At 40.6% G+C, this 18,940-nt stretch overlaps 1 protein-coding gene across 1 annotated transcript; it reads left to right on the top strand.

The window, feature by feature from the left end:
• Positions 1–5,826: 5,826 nt before the first annotated feature.
• On the top strand, positions 5,827–17,957 carry taok1a (TAO kinase 1a). The gene is made up of 20 exons (XM_083913668.1): positions 5,827–6,290; positions 9,398–9,645; positions 10,657–10,728; positions 10,845–10,946; positions 11,064–11,109; positions 11,216–11,312; positions 11,420–11,533; positions 11,644–11,735; positions 11,949–12,042; positions 12,142–12,223; positions 12,333–12,500; positions 12,635–12,835; positions 13,055–13,183; positions 13,568–13,804; positions 13,900–14,028; positions 14,159–14,362; positions 14,504–14,743; positions 15,745–15,957; positions 16,130–16,312; positions 16,508–17,957. Exons 2-20 carry the CDS (start codon positions 9,514–9,516, stop codon positions 17,045–17,047), a joined length of 3,075 nt encoding a protein of 1,024 aa, XP_083769794.1. The 5' UTR covers positions 5,827–6,290; positions 9,398–9,513; the 3' UTR covers positions 17,048–17,957.
• Positions 17,958–18,940: the final 983 nt, after the last annotated feature.

The raw sequence follows: 18,940 nt of genomic DNA, 5'->3' as shown, positions 1-18,940 counted from the left end.
GTGGGGAAAGTCAGGCAACTTACTTCCGTATTCGCACACGCGTCGTCTTGACAGAGGCGTGTCTTCAGGGTTTCCTTCAAAATAAAAGCCTAGGTCATGATCACGTTAACATGTAATTTCCCCCGACAATATATTTCACTGCATACAATTTAAGCTGGAGTCAAGGAAAGTGAGACCCTAACATTTGTAAAGATTGCATTGAGAAGAAAAAAGTATTTTTTCTTTTTATCCACATACAGTAGTAACTTTCCAGTGAATTTATCTTTCATAAGCTTTAGCAGTAGCCTACTTTCAGGATGTTGTAAATCAACTGTGCAGTTGGAATAGTATATATATTTTTTTACCTCTTCTAATGAAATTATTGTAAAAATGGTTGAAGAATGAAGAATGATTTATTCTTGATAAAGTGTATATATTCTCAAAACTTTATTGATAAATATCTTCCAAACATATCACAGTGAAAATTAAACCACATATAAATCCCCCCAAAAAGAAGAATGTGTCTGAACACATAATTATTCCAACTTTATGGGCAACAGTGTATTTATATATACAATATAATATATCTATTGCCATTTATTGTGGTCTCCCATAGAGAATCTCTGTATTATCCTTGGTAACAAAGTAATGTCTAAGAAACTTACTTCATTTACTGAACTGTAGAAGAGACTGCAAGAAGAATGGACCAAGATCAACTAGTGAAACTAGTGATGTCATGTGTATCCACCCTATCTTTCATCATCCTTCTTTCTTACCATTATAATTCACAAGCTTCTCTTTAAACAGAAGACAATAGCAAATTTGACTTGGAAGTAAATTAATGAGGAAAGAGAAGGAGATGTAAAGATGGAGGCAAGAGAAATAAAAATTAGGGGGCGTCTGATGTAATGACCTCAAAATTGATGGTATTGTGCATATCGTCGTTATTGTGAGCAACTCATCATGATAGTATCATATTGTAAGTGACTCTGTGACCCACCCCTACTCTGAAGAGCCAAACTGAGAACAGGCAGGTTATTGTACAGGCTGAGTTGTTGAGAGAGGGTTTGAACTTTAAGCAGAGGCTACAGGCGTTTCTTCTGCACACAGTTGCATCACGCATAAACCAAACAAATGCAGTGAATAAATTAGTAAACAATAGCTGACTTTGATGCTACATGCCTGAAGACAAGGAAAATGCATACTCTTGGTCATCTGATTAAGAATTATTTAAGTATGATGTAAGTTTTCAGGAAGCCAGCATTGATGCTTGCTAACTATTATATACATTTTAGAAATTAAAGACAATTCGATATTTCATTTAAATTTCTTCCCTGTCTTAATATGACCAGTTATGCATATGAGGCAGACATTTATTTTGTGAGAAAAAAAGGGGTGAACATCACACAAAAGGAACAGAAAATCTGAAAAATGTTTATTACTTATAAAAGTTTTCTCTATAAGATCAAAAGTCCTAAGATATCCTATTTTTCAAACAGAGCTTCTTAACCATACACCATAAAACCACACCACATTTTGCTTCCTAAAATAATATTTTAAAGTCACATCACTTTATTAGTATACTTGTATAGAAAGCAAATTGGCACTAATCCATATAAATAGTGGCATTGATCAATATAGAATATAGATTTAAAGAATTATTTGAATATCACTTAAAGCTACGATCTCTGTTTCGTTCTCTTTGGTGACATGGAAATAAACTTTCATCAGCAGGCTATTGCATGCGGCAATAGATAGTGACTTAAAATATTCCATTATTATTTAAAATAGCACTTTTCTCTCACTGTTGTCAAACCTACAGTGCATGGGTTTTAGACATACTGCTGTAAAATGGTTCACTTCTTACCTTACAGGAAGAAGTCAGTCTGTAATAATGAAGGGGTTATATCAGAACCTCAGGATGTTACATGTGGGCAGCAAGGTTCTATTCTGGGGCCTCTTTTATTCATTATGTATATGTTAGTTAGTTAGTTAGTTAATTCTTTATTGTCCACGGTGTGGAGATTCGTCTTTGGTCTCAACAAGCAGGACAACAACAACAACAACAACAACAACAACAACAACAACATTTACACACAGACATCTTCAGGGCAAGAAGCAGGGCAGCAGTGACAGTATACACATCAGCGGGATATGGTGTTCAGTACCCCAATCGCTTTCGGAATGAAGGAATTTTTAAAAATGTTACGATTTGCCCTTGGCACTTTGTAACGTCTACCCGAGGGAAGAAGTTCAAACTCCCTGTGCAGTGGATGGGACGGATCGTTTGCTATTTTGACAGCTTTTTTCCTTAGCTTTTTTCCTTACCTATATAAAATTATATCCCAGCAGCTGTGAAATGCAAGCTCTTGTTGTATGCTGATGATGTTGTGTTACCGGTATGGTAACACTTCCTATGAATACCACAACTATAGTGCATTGTGAGGACAATCATAGTGAATTATAATGCATTCATAATGCTTTATCACACCCATTAACACACAATGCCTTCTGCACATCATATCAACAGTAATAAAACATTATGGCTTATAATGAATTCAAGAGAGAGAGAGATTGACCTGTGGGGCTAATAGCACATTACGACCTATACTTGCCTCAACAATCAACTATAGTATTGACTCATTATATGCTATAACAGTCCATACATCGTACTTTATCATTGTATGTTTTCAGTAAAGTGAAGTACATATTGATGCTATAATAATGTGTTCTTTATCCAAACGTTTCATTGTTGGGGGGAAGTTTAATGCATTTTCTTACATTTAAAAGAGTCTGTGTTGCATCATAAGTGATACTGATGTAAGGCACTAAAATGCAGAGAATAACAAGTAAAATGTGTCTGCTTTAGGAAGATATTCTGTTTAAAACCAAGGTATTGTGCATGAAAATACATTGGGCCTACACTTTACTTACCATCAACAACTAAGCATTATGATAATGCAAGCATTATTATAGATACATCAATATGTACTTCACTTAAAGGTCCCATATTGTAAAAAATAGATTCTTAAGACTTTTCAGCTTATAAAGCAGGTCAAAATTCTGTATAAATACTGTGAAAGTATCAAAAACATCAATCCAAAGAGAAATGCACACAGCCCATATTCAGAAACTGTGCCTTTAAACAAGCCGCCAGGATTCCCTGTACGGTTGTGATGTCACAACTCAGAATAAGAATCAGAAATATTTTAATAATCCCAGGGGGAAAACCAAGTTATGAAATCATTCACTCTTTTGGAAAAACTCTAAACACATTCTTTGTCGCTAAAACACATTTTGCACTGCAATTGCACTGTGTTGCAAAATGGTAAATGCACATGTTTCTAGATATGTGATTAAACCAGTTGACTAGAATATGGTCCATTTCCATGATTTTAAATACTTTCCACCATTTGCATGTCTTAGTAGTTTTGATATGTTATAAATTACATATTTATGAGACAGTTGAAAAAGTTTTTGTTGCAATCTGTGGGGGTCATGTTGTAAAATGCCTGTTGGGGCTAGTGGTTTGAGATGTCTGCAATGTATCTATTTAAATCCTCAGGAAAAAGACAGTGGGAAGCCACTCTTTGGCCTTTTAACAACAAGCCTGCTGATGAGGTTCCCTGTGGCAAGGCACACAACCCACCAGTGAAGCTGCTCCTTAATAGCAAACAGTAGAATGCTTGTGTTTGTACATGTTTACTCCCTGGTGTGGCCCATCTTATTAATGTTTGTATGTGTTTTGTATTGTTATGGGCCAGGGCATGACAACAGCAAAATGTGCTCATGGGCTTTTTTGCTGAGATAGTGTGGACGAAACTAATACCTTCTGCAAAGCTATTACAGCCAGAGTGTATGCATTTTATTCCAACATTTTCATAGTTATAAATGGACTAACATACTAAACTGTAAATACACTTCTTACACAAGCACAATTAGAACAAACAGCATGCATGACAGTAAGAAAACATGTTTAAGAAAATAAAATTATGTACTCCAAATTCTCATAGTTTTTATGTCTGGGGGCCCAAAGATGGTGATCCATCAACAATAAACTTCTGGCCAATCTGACATAACATTTGGCATAAATAGCAGCCTATGCTTGATTCCAATTATTGAAGAGTTTAGTAATTTCCTGGACTTTTTAGTTGTTGACAAAAATGTCTTAAACAATATGAACCAAAATGTTGGACTGTTGCTTAAAGAAAATTTGATATTTATAGTAACCAGACCATAAATGATTATGCCCCCATCAAGCCAAAAGCTTTCCACTTTTACATCAGAAATAATAGCCATAAAAGAATGTAATTTGCAGACTACCATGAAGTATACTGACCACATCCATACACTCCAGAAGCCAGGATACAAAAATTACAATTTTGGACTCGCCATGAACTTTACTCTTGTACCACCAAACACTGGTCTCTAATGATGAATAGGCTACTGAACATCTCATCTCATCTCATCTCATCTTCATCAGCTTCGTCGCGGGGGCAGCAGCTTTAGCAGGGGACCCCAAACTTCCCTTTCCCGGGCCACATTAACCAGCTCTAACTGGGGGATCCCAAGGCGTTCCCAGGCCAGCGTGGAGATATAATCTCTCCACCTAGTCCTGGGTCTTCCCAGAGGCCTCCTCCCAGCTGGACGTGCCTGGAACACCTCCCTAGGGAGGCGCCCAGGGGGCGTCCTTACCAGATGATCCTGAACCACCTCAACTGGCTCCTTTCAACGCAAAGGAGCAGCGGCTCTACTCCGAGTTCCTACCGGATGGCTGAACTTCTCACCCTATCTCTAAGGGAGACTCCAGCCACCCTCCTGAGAAAAACCCATTTCAGCTGCTTGTACCCGCGACCTCGTTCTTTCAGTCATGACCCAGCTTTTATGACCATAGGTGAGGGTAGGACGAAGATTGACCGGTAGATCGAGAGCTTTGCCTTCCGGCTCAGCTCTTTTCGTCACAATGGTGCGGTAGAGCGACTGCAACACCGCCCCCGCTGCTCCGATTCTCCGGCCAAACTCACGCTCAATCGTCCCCTTACTCGTGAACATGATCCCGAGGTACTTGAACTCCTTCACTTAGCTACTAAACAATATGTGATAAGGTAGTAGTCTAAAGTAGTCCGCCTCCACTCAAAAATATGTTTTCTTCTTGATCCTAGTAGGCTACAGCTGATTGATGTTGTATGTGCATAGTTTGATGCAAGAAGGATGTTTTCTGTGCTCTAAGGGGTGGGTCTATGCATGATTTGTGACATCACAACTAGTTTGGGAGTCAATCCTGGTAGGTAGAAACCTAAAGCTGCCAGTGCTCATACACTGAGAATGGACTCGCAATGTAGGACACATATTGTGTCTAGCAGGAATATTTTTAGAAATGAACAAAGTTTGCATATTCATTGATTTTGGGATTTTTGAATGAGGTAGAAGAAAGAGCAGATGCGCTTTTAAGGATGGGTTTTGTGGGGGGCATCAGACACACATTATTGTTCCAAGTAGACTATTAGAATGTTTTAATAGTATACATGTTTGGAGAGGATTTTTAATTCTAAAATCAATCTACTTTTCAGTTATCAGCCTTTTACATTGAAAGGGGGTACATTTGTATATATTATGGTGTAGTCATTTAACTCAGAAATAAATATGAGGAACTACTACAAAATACAAATGTATACAAACTTTTGTAAGACTAGAGTATTTACTCCATTGTTGGCTATATATTGAAGGCCAAGTGTTTTTTTTTTGTTGATATGTCTCCACCTCTGGATGTTTTTGGGTCAGAGAGAGTTTACTGCCACTACAACAGGCAGGGCGGAACTGCTGTTTGCAGTATGTGGAAGGAAGACGGGCAGTCAGGCAGAGTTCCAGCTTCACGAAACACCTAAAGTAACTAGTAAACATGTCAGCGTGCTAAGTTAAATACCCAGATTTCCTAACGACGTCGCGGATACAACTGCAGCTTATTTCTGAGTGTGTTTCGGAGGTGTTTGAACTTCCCTCACATTCTCCACCAACTGTATTTTGACGAAGGGAGGCGGCGGTGGAGCGCTCGGCGGCCATCTTTGGAGCTGCCTGGGAGTGGGACTCGACTCCTCTGGCACCCCAGTTACTTCGAGGGTGGGGATTTTTAACCTACGATAATTCACAAATCGGCATGTTATAATCGACTGACAGCTTTAAGAACCGCGAGGATTTAGCGTGCGAAATCACCGCGCCGGGGATGAAACAGGAAGGATACTTTAATTATCGGAAAGTGTTGTGAATTAACACGACAGTCTCTACAGTGCTGAAGCCTGGCCTGTCAGGAGAGGGTGAGTTCAGCTAACTGGCTAAAGCTAACTTAGCAAACACCACACAGGTTAGCCTGCTAATTTAGCCATTTCTGGTAAACGACTATTAAAGTTGGTTTAATTCCTCGTCATTCGCATAGTTACTCAACTGTTCACGTTGTAAATAGCTCGTGGATGTTGCTAAGATTGTTTCATGATATGACACGTAACTTAGCTTAGCGCACGTTAAGTTTGGTGTGTAGCTAACGTTACAGTCAACGTTGGGTCATTTGGGAGCTCCTGAAATCTCTTGATAGATTTGTCTGCGCACGTTTGAGGGTGTTGTTAAGTCTTCAAACATAAAGACTTTGTTAGTAAGTTTGATTTATCTGTTTGACTGTTGAAGCAGCTGTTGGGGAAAGTGACAACTTTCAGAAAATCCCTCTAAGCTTCTCTCTAATGCCACTTGTATTGCAGCTCCAGTAAAGTATTACCTAGGCTCAGGTAACTTAGGCTGGGCTACGCGATCACCTTTAGATATCATGCTTTTGAATAAACCTAGGTCAATAAATTTGCGGTTTTAATGTTTCAGAGCAATAATACTGTACTCTGTTTATCTCCACAGACAAACTATGATTAATGTACTGTGATGTAGGTCTGCACATGAACATACAGTACATGGGTGGAACAGATAGAGGAAACACTGGTGGTTGACACTGTGTGATTATGTGATTTTTGTGCTACGGACTGGAGTGCCAAAAGGAAATGACTTAGCCAATTGCACACCAGACAGAACCCTGAGACCATCAACTATAGGTATCCTTACTATACAGTACCTAGAATAGATTCTAAATCAGCTCATGGTAGCTTCAGTCATTATGGTCCTGCTCTCTTGAATTCTCTACCACAGGAACTATGGTTGGCTACAACAATATGCACTAAAAACATCCTTTTTTCTCAAGCTTTTAGGTAGGTTTAAAAATGTGGGTTAATGGTTAAGTCTGTACATTTTTTATTCTATTCTTTTTTAAATACTTTATTATTTTATTGCCTTGTTGAAATACCTGTTTTTATGGAATACCCTTTTATTGCTTGTTTCTGTTCTGTATGATCTTTAGATTTTATTTGTGAAGCACAGCCTGTCGTATGAAATGTGCTATATACATGAACTGGACTCGACTTAATCGACCAACATTACTGATAAGTTCAAGATTTCTAAAGTGTGATGGCAGTTGCATTTTGTAAAGATAATTAACTGCATGATGTCAAAGCTTTAAAAGCTGTCTTTCACCGTTGCTTAAAATGAAATGAAAGCATGTGAGCACGCCATTGCTGTTCTGTCAAGAAAGGCAGATAATCACTAGTCAAAATGCTCACCAGGGCCCCTTCCTACCTCCCTATAGCTGTGCGAACAGGAAATGCTGAGAAATGCAGCCCAGTGAGGGCATACATCGGGAATTCCAGCCCTCCAGCTTTGTTGTCCTGTCCTGCTGCATTCTTGTGCATATGTGTGTGCTAGTTGGAAGGCAAGGGTGTTTTATGAAGGTATCAGTAATCATCACTCACTTTTGGGCTCACGTGGCCACTGTTGAAAATGCCGTCATGAGATATGACAACAAAGCTCATTCATGAGCAACAATGTAGTAAAGAACAATGACAATAAAGAGACACAGTCCCACATGGTAATGAGGCTTTATTTCAGGGCTGTAGCTGCATCTGTGTGGAATAGTGAGTTGTTCAGTGTTGTTGTGAGACAAAAGATGTCTGCTGGAACTGGGGGCTGTTTCTCCCAGTCTGGGAAAGCAGTCTTGTGACTCTAGCGTCAGCTCTGCATCTGTTTGCAGCTGATCATCTGAGCCGCATGGACTCAGTAAACTTCCTCAGTGATCTTTTATAGTCTACATCTGTACTACTGTAGTGAAGCTGTATAACAAACTATTTAATAGGCAGCAAATAGTTAAACGCTTAAGCCCATCAGTGGAGTTGTGGATGTATGGTATATTCTGTCCATTTCTGTGATTTTTTTTAAAGGGTGACTTCATCTAAATTAGAAAGCAAACACACATTTTCCCTCATGTCCATAGTGGTTTATACCCATGCGGATACTTTGGGTTTTATATGGTGATCTCTTGAGATCAGGTTAATCCCCACACCATACTGTTGATATTTCCAGTATTTTTTTCACAACTGTTCACAGTGACAACTCTTTTCAGTTTCTTTTAAGGTTGATGAGTATCCAGGATGGCATTTTTGAAAAGGCCCTCTGCTCTTTAGATGTTTCAACTCACAACACCTTAAATAAATTATATATCTGCCAGGGGAAATAAAACCAGAACCAAGAGCATGGTTTGAAGCCACTATAGATAATTGAGAATATAGGTGTTTTGTGATGAACTGATCCTTTAATCACTGGTAGGGAGGTTATATGGACAGTGTTTGGTATGTTTGAGAACATGTGTTTACCAAGTACTTACAGGTTTAACAAGTAATCCTATCACTGGAATGCTTTGTTTCATTTCAGGCATCTGTCTCACAGTGAAGCAGCATGTTGTTACCTCGGTTTCTTTGTTCGAGCTGGAAATTGTCAGCTGTTAGATGGTTCTTTGTATCCTCCTCACATCTCTCTGTCTACATACCAGTCACTGAAGGTGTGAGGGAGTTTGTCATGACACAGCCCACTGGTTTCCTTACTGTGGTTGCTGTTACTATGGAAACAGGAGATGTATCTCTAGCTACCTCAGGATTTCTGACTGGCCATTCTCCACATTTGCACCTGGTAGTTCATGGTTCAGTAGCCTTCTCTCAGTCAGGTTAATAGGCTCTGCTATAACACGTATGGACGGCCAGAGAGCTGTTATGTTTCACAAACTCGTCCTTTTACATTGCCTCTTATTGTAACATATAGCATTGTTAATATTGTAGCATGATAATACTAATTTAAAGGTACTTATAAGTAAGGTAGAGAATATATTTCCTCAAAACACCCAAATTAACTTCTTAAATCACATATTGTACATCTTTGATGGCCATTCAGTATTAATAATCAATCCCTGTAATTTATACTGTGGACACATGGATACATTGAATTATACCACTCTGCTGCTGTGTTTTTTATTCTTCTCATTCTTGTTTTTCCCTTGTGCTATTAGCTCTGAACACATGAGACCACTGTCCTGCAGATGAGCCATCGGTGGGGGCTTTCAAGTCGGTGTCGCAGACCCAGATAGTTGCTGGCGGCAGCGGCACTGGCCCCCAACCCCCCATTATGCCCAACAGCGGTCGGGCGGGGAGCCTGAAGGACCCCGACGTTGCTGAGCTCTTCTTCAAGGAGGACCCAGAAAAGCTCTACTCAGATCTGCGTGAGATTGGACATGGCAGCTTCGGGGCTGTATATTTTGTGAGTATTTCAAAATATAAAGCTATGGTCCAAGCTAAAGAACTGCAACAAAAAACGCAGCCTCGTCATTCATTTTAGTGAGGCCACTGTGTTGGCACATTAGGACACAATAGCTAGCCTAAAAAATAATGGACAGGAAAGTAGTAATGCAGTTATTGAATTGCATACCTTAAGATCATTGTTACGGCTCATATAATGAACGCTGTCGTGAGAACGTGCTTGAAAATTAGGTAAATCCCCTCCTCTCGTAGTACGATAAACTGCTAACAAGGAATTGCAGCATCAGCATTGTTTTTCAGCCTGTGAAGTCGCTACAGAACAAGCTTGAAGATTGGGGCCTTGCAGCCTTGAAAGTTGGATATTGAAAGTTTTGTTTCAATACAATACAGCAATTGGAAAGCATTGTTCTATCAACCACCAGGGCTTTTAGATCCTTTAGAAAAAAAGAATTATTCTAAAAATGTAGGACTGTTTTAACAACACTTAGTCTTTACAGTACTAATCAATGATTGTGTGATTTTGATGGTGTATCTTTAAAAATATGAAATTTCGTCTGTGACTTGGTGCTTTTGAATAGTCTATATAGTCCATGTGATGTGTCTATTATTCCTAGGCAGATAGAAGCATGTATTGCTTATGTCGGTAAGCTTACACCAAGAATTGTATGAACAAGTCCCAATTTGTTGTTATAAAATACCATGTTGCCACAATAGCTACATTGAATTTGAATTTGTTGAGTCATGTAATTGAGTCTGGAATACAGATTGTGTTGTTATGATATTTGAGGCGTAATGTCACAGAGTAATGGTGGATTTCAATAATGAAAAAAAAACAATTTAAGCTTTATAGGCAAATAATGCAGACAAAATAAATGATAATGGGTATCTTAAAATATTTAGAATGATACTTCGACTATAGCCCATGTAGCCTTCATTACTAAGCTAAACCTTAAATTATTGGTTATGTCATGAAGTGACAATGACACCAATATGTAATGTGCTTGTCATTCAGGCACGGGATGTGCGAACAAATGAGGTGGTGGCCATCAAGAAGATGTCTTACAGTGGAAAGCAGTCCACTGAGGTATGACAGCTTTCACTTGTCTATATCATGTTAACAGGCAGTTTTTAATCACATTTACTCACAAGTTCTATTTTTGGTTTGTTGTCTTAGTCTTCTAATGTTTACTATTTTCTCAGAAATGGCAAGACATAATCAAGGAGGTGAAATTCCTGCAGAGAATACAACACCCTAACAGCATAGAGTACAAAGGATGTTACCTGCGAGAGCACACTGCCTGGGTAAGAGTCTATATAGGCTTCAGTGATGATAATTAAAATGTGTTACCCACTGATTGGTAAAGAGGAAAAAAACAAATTCTAAACTATTCACACAAAACACTATTTATTTCATTGCAGCTGGTAATGGAGTATTGTCTAGGCTCTGCTTCAGATTTATTAGAAGGTGAGTTGAAAGCCTTTGGACACCTGATCATTGCATGAGGCTGCTTGTTTATCCTTGTTGCCTTGTTCTTGTTTTACATTGCTGATGGTGAATGTATCCCTTCCAGTTCACAAGAAACCTCTGCAAGAAGTTGAAATAGCTGCCATTACCCATGGTGCTCTTCAAGGGTTGGCTTATCTTCACTCCCACACCATGATTCACCGGTGAGTGTTTCAAGTTTGGGAGCAGGCTGGACACGGCTTATGCCCTCAGACATTCTTGTCTTCTGTGTGGAATTGTAATCGTACAACATTTTCCATGTGTCTGACAGAGATATCAAGGCAGGAAACGTCTTGCTGACAGAGCCAGGGCAGGTAAAACTAGCAGATTTTGGTTCTGCCTCCATTGCCTCTCCTGCCAACTCCTTTGTTGGGACTCCATATTGGTACGCTACAAAACATTAATAATAAAGGTTCCTCTTGGAACACTTTTGCAAATTTCAGCTAAATGGTTCTGTTCATATTTTAATTGAGCGTGACATGTTTGTTTTCTCAGGATGGCCCCAGAAGTAATTTTAGCTATGGATGAGGGTCAGTATGATGGAAAGGTGGACATTTGGTCTTTGGGAATAACCTGCATTGAATTAGGTAAGGTCACTGTCGTATATGACCCAATTTCGATTACATTTACGTTTACATTGCTTGCATCAATATCCATTTTATTTTACAGACATCTCATTGAAAGCATTAAGTTTGCTCACTTAGTCAGTAACTGAAAAATGTTACTCTTTCTTCCTCTCACAATTTCGTTTTTCTCTGCAACATCTGACCTATTAATGGAACCTGCTACTTGGTCTGTAGCTGAGAGGAAGCCTCCACTGTTCAACATGAATGCAATGAGTGCCTTATACCACATAGCACAGAATGAGAGCCCCACGCTGCAGTCTAGTGAATGGTAAGTTTAGAATGAAATGTATAAGACCTGGTGTAATGTTTCTTAAACAAAACGTCCATAAAGTGTCCATAAAATAACCATTTTATCTCTTAACATTAGGACGGATTATTTCCGAAACTTTGTAGATTCTTGCCTTCAGAAATTTCCCCAGGATAGGCCCAACTCTGAGGAGCTCTTAAAGGTAAGAATCAAAAATGGCTGTGACAGATCATGTTTTATGGTTAATACTTATAACCGTTCTAGAAGTCAGCATTTTGGTGCAAAAGGTCTTTTCTGTCTTCTTCCTCCAGCATGCATTTGTCCAGCGTGAGCGACCAGAATCCGTTCTAATAGACTTGATACATCGTACAAAGGATGCTGTGCGGGAGCTTGACAATCTGCAGTATCGTAAGATGAAGAAGATCTTGTTTCAGGAAGCACACAATGGCCCCACAACAGAGGCACAAGATGAAGAGGAGGTTTGTCATATCACTGTTTGAACTTTTTTCATCTCCAGTTTAGCAAGGTTGTATTTTGAAGTATTGTGTCATCCTATGTAATTCAAGGGCTTTGTTTTAACCTTGCTACTGCCTGCTGTGTGTGATATTTTTAGGAGCCAGAACATAGCGTGGGTAGGACGGGTACAGTGAACAGCGTGGGGAGCAACCAATCCATACCCAGTATGTCAATCAGTGCCAGTTCCCAGAGCAGCTCTGTCAACAGTCTAACAGATGCAGGCGATGACAAGAGTGAGGTGGACATTGAGGGAGACCACACAGTCATGTCAAACAGTTCTGTGATACACCTCAAACCGGTAAGATCAGTTGCCAGTCTGATCTGCAGCTGTGAGTCAATCAAATTGATTATAGTAATTAATTATTGTTGTTATTATTATTATTATTATTATTATTAGTATTATTATTACTGGATTCCATTAATTCATTTAAAATACAACATGAGACACAATTTGGATTGCTTTGCAGTATCTTGTACTGCTGTTTACATGTTCTGTTCATTTTTGCGTCCCTTTCAGGATGAAGAGGCGTATAATGAAGAGTCGGAGCCTAACACCAGGGCAACTGAGCCACAGTCCCCACCTGCACACACTCCACGGCCAAAACGGAACCGCGAACACTTTGCTACTATACGCACAGCTTCAGTGGTAATTACACAGTTATTGTATTTGCACATCAAATAAGAAGATGGCTAAAATGACTGCTTGTATATAGCTGTTGGACATTTTCCACATCCATGGGTTGTTCGAAGGGAGAAATCTTTTGACATATTGTCCTCATGATCACTGATGCTTTTGCTTTAAGGCTATAAAGTAATCATTTGTATGTAATCAAAATCATGATCCAGCCTCAAACATTTATGCACTTGGTAGAAAGCAAAAAAAACCCCAAATGATTCTTTTTTCTTTTTTTAAACTAATTTTTACGTGATACATATGTTAGCCTTACATGTGCAGTATATAATGGTCTCAAAAAAGTGTTCTTCCCACCCACAACAATGTAAAGAGGATCTGTGTCTTATGTTTTTCCAGCTCACCCGGCAGATTAAGGAGCATGAGCAGGATTCTGAGTTAAGGGAGCAGATATTAGGCTACAAGCGCATGAGGCGACAGCACCAGAAACAGCTGATGGCTCTGGAAAACAAGCTTAAGGCTGAAATGGATGAGCACAGACTCCGTCTGGACAAGGAGCTCGAGAACCAGAGGAATAGCTTTGCCCAGGAGATGGAGAAACTGATCAAGAAACACCAGGCGTCCATGCAGAAAGATGTATGCTTTCAATTCATTTATGTGTTCACTTAATATTTCAGAACACTGGTTATCATTTAAGGGCAAACTGATTATGATGTACACTTCTCCATTAGGCAAAAACGTTTACAAATGATGAAAAGAAGTTCCAACAACATATTCAGAGTCAGCAGAAGAAAGAGCTCAACAGCTTCCTCGAATCCCAGAAACGGGAGTACAAACTTCGCAAGGAACAACTCAAAGAGGTAGTGGGATCCAGGCCTTCTTGCCTCATACATTAGTCTCCAAAACTTTCAGTTGCCATAAGCAATTGGACATCAATCTGTTCTATAAAGTCTGTTTTTACAAGTGACCTGCAATCTCTCTTCCATTTAGGAGTTGAATGAAAACCAGTCAACACCCAAGAAAGAAAAGCAGGAGTGGTTGTCTAAGCAGAAGGAGAACTTCCAACACTTCCAAGCAGAGGAAGAGGCCAACTTGCAGCGCAGACAGAGGCAGTATCTGGACCTGGAGTCCCGCAGGTTCAAACGGAGGATCCTGATTGCTCGCCACAATATTGAACAGGACTTAGTGCGTGAGGTCAGAACTCTGTCTCCTACATTTTACTGCCGGTTCTCACATGCGCCAAATATGAATGAATTGATTAACAAATTAAAATAGAGTTGTCTTTGTGTGTCACAGTTTTATCCCTTGTTTGTCTCTCCATGTGCACATAATTAGGAGCTAAACAAGCGTCAGACCCAGAAGGACTTGGAACATGCCATGCTTCTCCGGCACCATGAGTCCATGCAGGAACTGGAGTTCCGCCAGCTCAACACTATCCAAAAGACAAGGGCTGAGCTCACCCGTCTGCAGCACCAGACGGAGCTAACCAATCAGCAGGAGTACAACAAGAGAAGGGAGAGGGAACTTCGACGCAAACACGTTATGGAGGTTCGCCAGCAGCCCAAGAGCCTCAAGGTGAGAACTCAGCTTGTGAACATGCATGTCCATTAAATATTCAGTAGATACTCTCATTTCAATAGTAATGAAATTATAGTCTTGGTACTTGTAGGATCTGCAGCAAATTATTGTTGCACCGCTTACAGAGTCCGTGGAGTTTCACTGTAAGGGTGCACTCACACTGTCCTTCCGCACCGGGCCAAAACAGGTTTTTCGGGTCAAGCCTAGTGCGTTTGACCAGTGTGAGTGCAACTGCTCCGTGCATAACTCCGGCCAGCTGGCAGTCCACGGCCCGCCTGAGAGAGGTGGGCTTTTGTAGAGCGCGTTTGCACATGTACGAGCACGAGCGTGTGCATGTGTACGAGCACGAGTCCTACGACGGTTCTGACGTAATTTATGTGCGCCTAGAAGGACGGACCATGCGCCAACATTTAACAACAACAACAATGGCGACGAAAGGTTCACGTTGGTGTGATGCGGAGGTGGAGTGTTTACTGCAGATTTGGTCGGACGAAAATATTCAAAAACAGTCGGACAAGACGCACAAAAACTCTGAGGTCTATGGAAAGATTTGTAAACAAAGCGACGCATCGCGATGACGTCAATCAATGCGTGTGACGTGTTACGCCGTGATGACGTATAGGCAGGCAAGAAGCTTTTGCTCGAGGCCCAGGCAGTGTGAGTACAAACGGGCCTGGGGCGCGGGGGGAGAGGGAGGGGGGGACAAGTACCCTAAAGCCCGGGGCGCGGTGTGGAAGGACAGTCTGAGTGCGCCCTAAAAGGACTGCATTAGAATAATTAGTATGCAGCTTTTTACCCCTTTGGTTGGGCAAACTGTTTTAGAATTAAATTGAGAATAGAAGCTGACCCATGTTCCTTATAATTCCTGGCTTTCTAGTTCTTGCTTGATCTGATTGTGCAGACCTCATGTAGACAATATTGTTCTGTTTCTATGTGGTCTTAATGTTTGCTTTTCAATATAAAAATACATAATTTGATATTTTTTCTCTTGAACACAGTCCAAAGAGCTACAGATCAAGAAACAGTTCCAGGACACATGTAAGATCCAGACCAGGCAGTACAAAGCACTGAGGAACCATCTGTTGGAGACCACACCAAAGTCAGAGCACAAGGCTGTCCTTAAACGGCTGAAGCAGGAGCAGCACCGCAAACTTGCCATCTTGGCAGAGCAGTATGACCACTCCATCAATGAAATGCTTTCCACTCAGGCGGTGAGTCTGGGAATGCCAGGAATGTAGAATCCTTTACTTGTAAAATAAGATCATGAAGGTGCCACCCAAATTTACATTTTGCCACCTTTTTAGAGGATGTGTCTAAACATTTTTGGTTGCGTATATATGTTTATTTGTTGGATCCTGATCCTGATCTTCTCTCTGTCCCTAGCTTCGTCTGGATGAGACTCAGGAGGCTCAGTGCCAAGGCCTACGAATGCAGCTACAGCAGGAGCTGGAGCTTCTCAACGCCTACCAGAGCAAGATCAAGATGCAGACAGATGCGCAGCATGACCGCGAGAGGAAGGACCTGGAGCAGAGGGTGTTACTCAGAAGGGCCCTGCTGGAACAGAAGGTTCTCCTCTATAGATTATTCTCATATTGGGATTTAGATTGGTCTGATTTATTGTATGATTATTGGCAAGATTTGAGTTTAAGAGGTACTTTCGATTCAAATGCCCAGCACACTCACAGTCAGTTTTTCTGGTTTGTTCCGATGAAGCTAGGCGAAGTACACTTATATGAATATTGTAATTTCTTTTTTTTATAGATTGAGGAGGAGATGATGTCCTTGCAGAATGAACGCTTGGAGCGAATCCGGAGCCTGCTGGAACGTCAAGCCCGAGAAGTTGAGGCTTTTGACTCAGAGAGTATGCGCCTGGGCTTCAGCAACATGGTGCTAGCATCCATCTCGCCAGAGGCCCTCAACAATAGCTTTCCCGGGGCCCCAGCAAGTTGGAGTCACCATCAGCAACAGCACTCATCCGGGAGCTCTCCAGGGTCACACTGGGGCAGTGTCAGTTCGGGTGCAGGTTCAAGCCACCATGGCAGCCATCACCACTATCACTCCAGTCCGGGGGGGGCACCTATGCAGCAAGGCTGGGGGCAGGGTCTGCAGGGAGGCGGGGTTCCATCACCGTGGGGCCACCCATCAGCAGGAGCTCTGGTCTCCCGCAGCAGTGGAGGTGTACAGAACAGCCCCCAAGCAATGGGGAGGACACCCTCGGGAGCGCGCAGTGAGCAGAGCATGAGCAGGAGTACCAGTGTCACCTCTCAAATATCTAACGGGTCACACCTCTCCTACACATAGATCCCCTCCCCCCTTTCTCCCGTGTACAGATGTGGATGTGTGATGAAATAAATATTGCTCAGGTCAAAAGGGCTGGAAGAGACGCAGCCCGTCCTCACGGCAGTTTATCGGCACACATACAGATCCTTAAATTTATCTTACATAAGCAATTTGAGTGTCAACACATAATACTAATTTGTTTTTATTTACAGCGCTCTCCTGCGGAATTTTTGAAAAATATGTTTTGTGCTATTCACAGCCATTGCTCTCATTTTGCACATGCAACACTGTTAAAAGGCCTTTGACACGTGTTAACTATGTCCTTAGAAATGTGGTATTCAACAATCACAGTAAAGTGGTTGTATTTAGGACCCCTCCTTCACTCTCACGATTCATATTCAGTAATACACTGGTCGATTCTCTGACGGTGGTTAAAAAAGCAGCAGACCGAGCTTAAGACGCTTTGCTGTTGTGATACCAGCCTGCTGTAATGGTCATTGTGATAAATCGAATGCTTCATTTTATTCAGTTTTATTACCTGGTCATCAGTCAAAATGAGACGTTACAAATTCAGAGCTGAAAGAACTCATTTTAATGGTTTCAGGCTTATGCTACAACACTACTACTTCTACAGTGCCTTTTTAACTTTTGATTACAAAAATCTGTCTCGGATGTTTATAGTTTAATATTGTAAATGTCATCATCAGAGCCAGTGTATACTTTGTTTGATTTTCCAGAGGTCCTAAATACTTTTTTCAGATTACTATATTCACTGTGTATGCAGTAAAGTTGGTTTAAGTCTTTAAAATGTTGACAAATAGAAAAGAACTTGTGTATATCCGTCACTATACTTTTAGGTCTTTAGAGTAGTGGTACTCTAGGGATGAACTTGGAAACCCCCTGCGTTACAGAGAATGTCATTGTACACATTGACAGGAGTAATATGGAGTGGGAGGGGGAGGGTGGGACTCATTTGCCTTCAAAAACAATCCTAGTATTGATCTGTTGATATATTTTTTTTTATTAGTGCCTTTTTTTAAACTGCTGCCTTTTTCAAAGCACTTTATACAGCGGAATATGTGTAAAAATTAATATTTGACTTCTTTTCTCAAAGCACCTGGTGAATGATTGCTTTGTCGGTACGTCTGTAGTAAAGTTGAGGAGTTAAGCAAACCCGTGCTGTGATTATTAATTTCCCAAGTGCAGACAAGACCTAGTGTATTATACAGTATGTAAATAAAAACATTTTCCCAGGTTTCTGCAGCTTTTACTGTTATGAAAGTGTAGCCGTTGTTGGTTATCACCTCTGTGTTTGTGCTGAATTGCGATTTAATAGAGGACGTGAAGATGCTACAGGCTTTTTAGAGATCTTTCGGCTACAATTTCCTTAAAAACAAACTGAACCGAGTTAACTGAAAAGAGTCCCTTATGTGCAGCAGGCAAAAAGCTTAAGGTAATTGTCATGACCATGACAGCAGGCTTGGCACTACTAAGAAAACTATAAAACTATAGAAAATAAAAAACAAAAAACATGTTGGGGCCCAGTTAAGTAACACTAAAAATGTAAAAGGTGCTGAGTTATAAATGTGACACCATCTCATCAGAACCCAAGAACAAGGGTGACTGAATCAAGCACATGCACGCATGATGACATTGTATCATATACATGTAAATGTAGAATTGAGTCAACGCACACTCTGTCAAAATGGCCAAATACAACATAAATGTGGCAAAAAGCACTTAGGTATTCCGTTGATGGCTCTAGCATTTCCTCTAATATCACCTGTCTCTGCTCGCTCCCTTCTCTCTGGTTTGTGGTTGAAATATTATTGGAGGAGTTGGTGCCCTTTAAACCTTTTAACAAGTTCAAGCCTCCCATTTCCATTCAGAGTTTAAAACAGTTTGTTGAAAAGG

The sequence above is a fragment of the Echiichthys vipera genome, assembly GCF_963691815.1.
Source record: "Echiichthys vipera genome assembly, chromosome: 5".
Classification (NCBI taxonomy): Eukaryota; Metazoa; Chordata; class Actinopteri; order Perciformes; family Trachinidae; genus Echiichthys; species Echiichthys vipera.
The sequence above is the reverse complement of the archived record's forward strand: the minus strand, read 5'-3'. Positions and strand labels throughout refer to the sequence as shown.

Bases quoted from the DNA above. Each gene is read 5' to 3' on its own strand.
- taok1a (XM_083913668.1), top strand. From the start codon at position 9,514: ATGCCCAACAGCGGTCGGGCGGGGAGCCTGAAGGACCCCGACGTTGCT. The intron at 10,729-10,844 runs GTATGACAGCTT...CTATTTTCTCAG, and splicing joins GTGGAAAGCAGTCCACTGAG to AAATGGCAAGACATAATCAA. The intron at 13,184-13,567 runs GTAATTACACAG...ATGTTTTTCCAG, and splicing joins CTATACGCACAGCTTCAGTG to CTCACCCGGCAGATTAAGGA.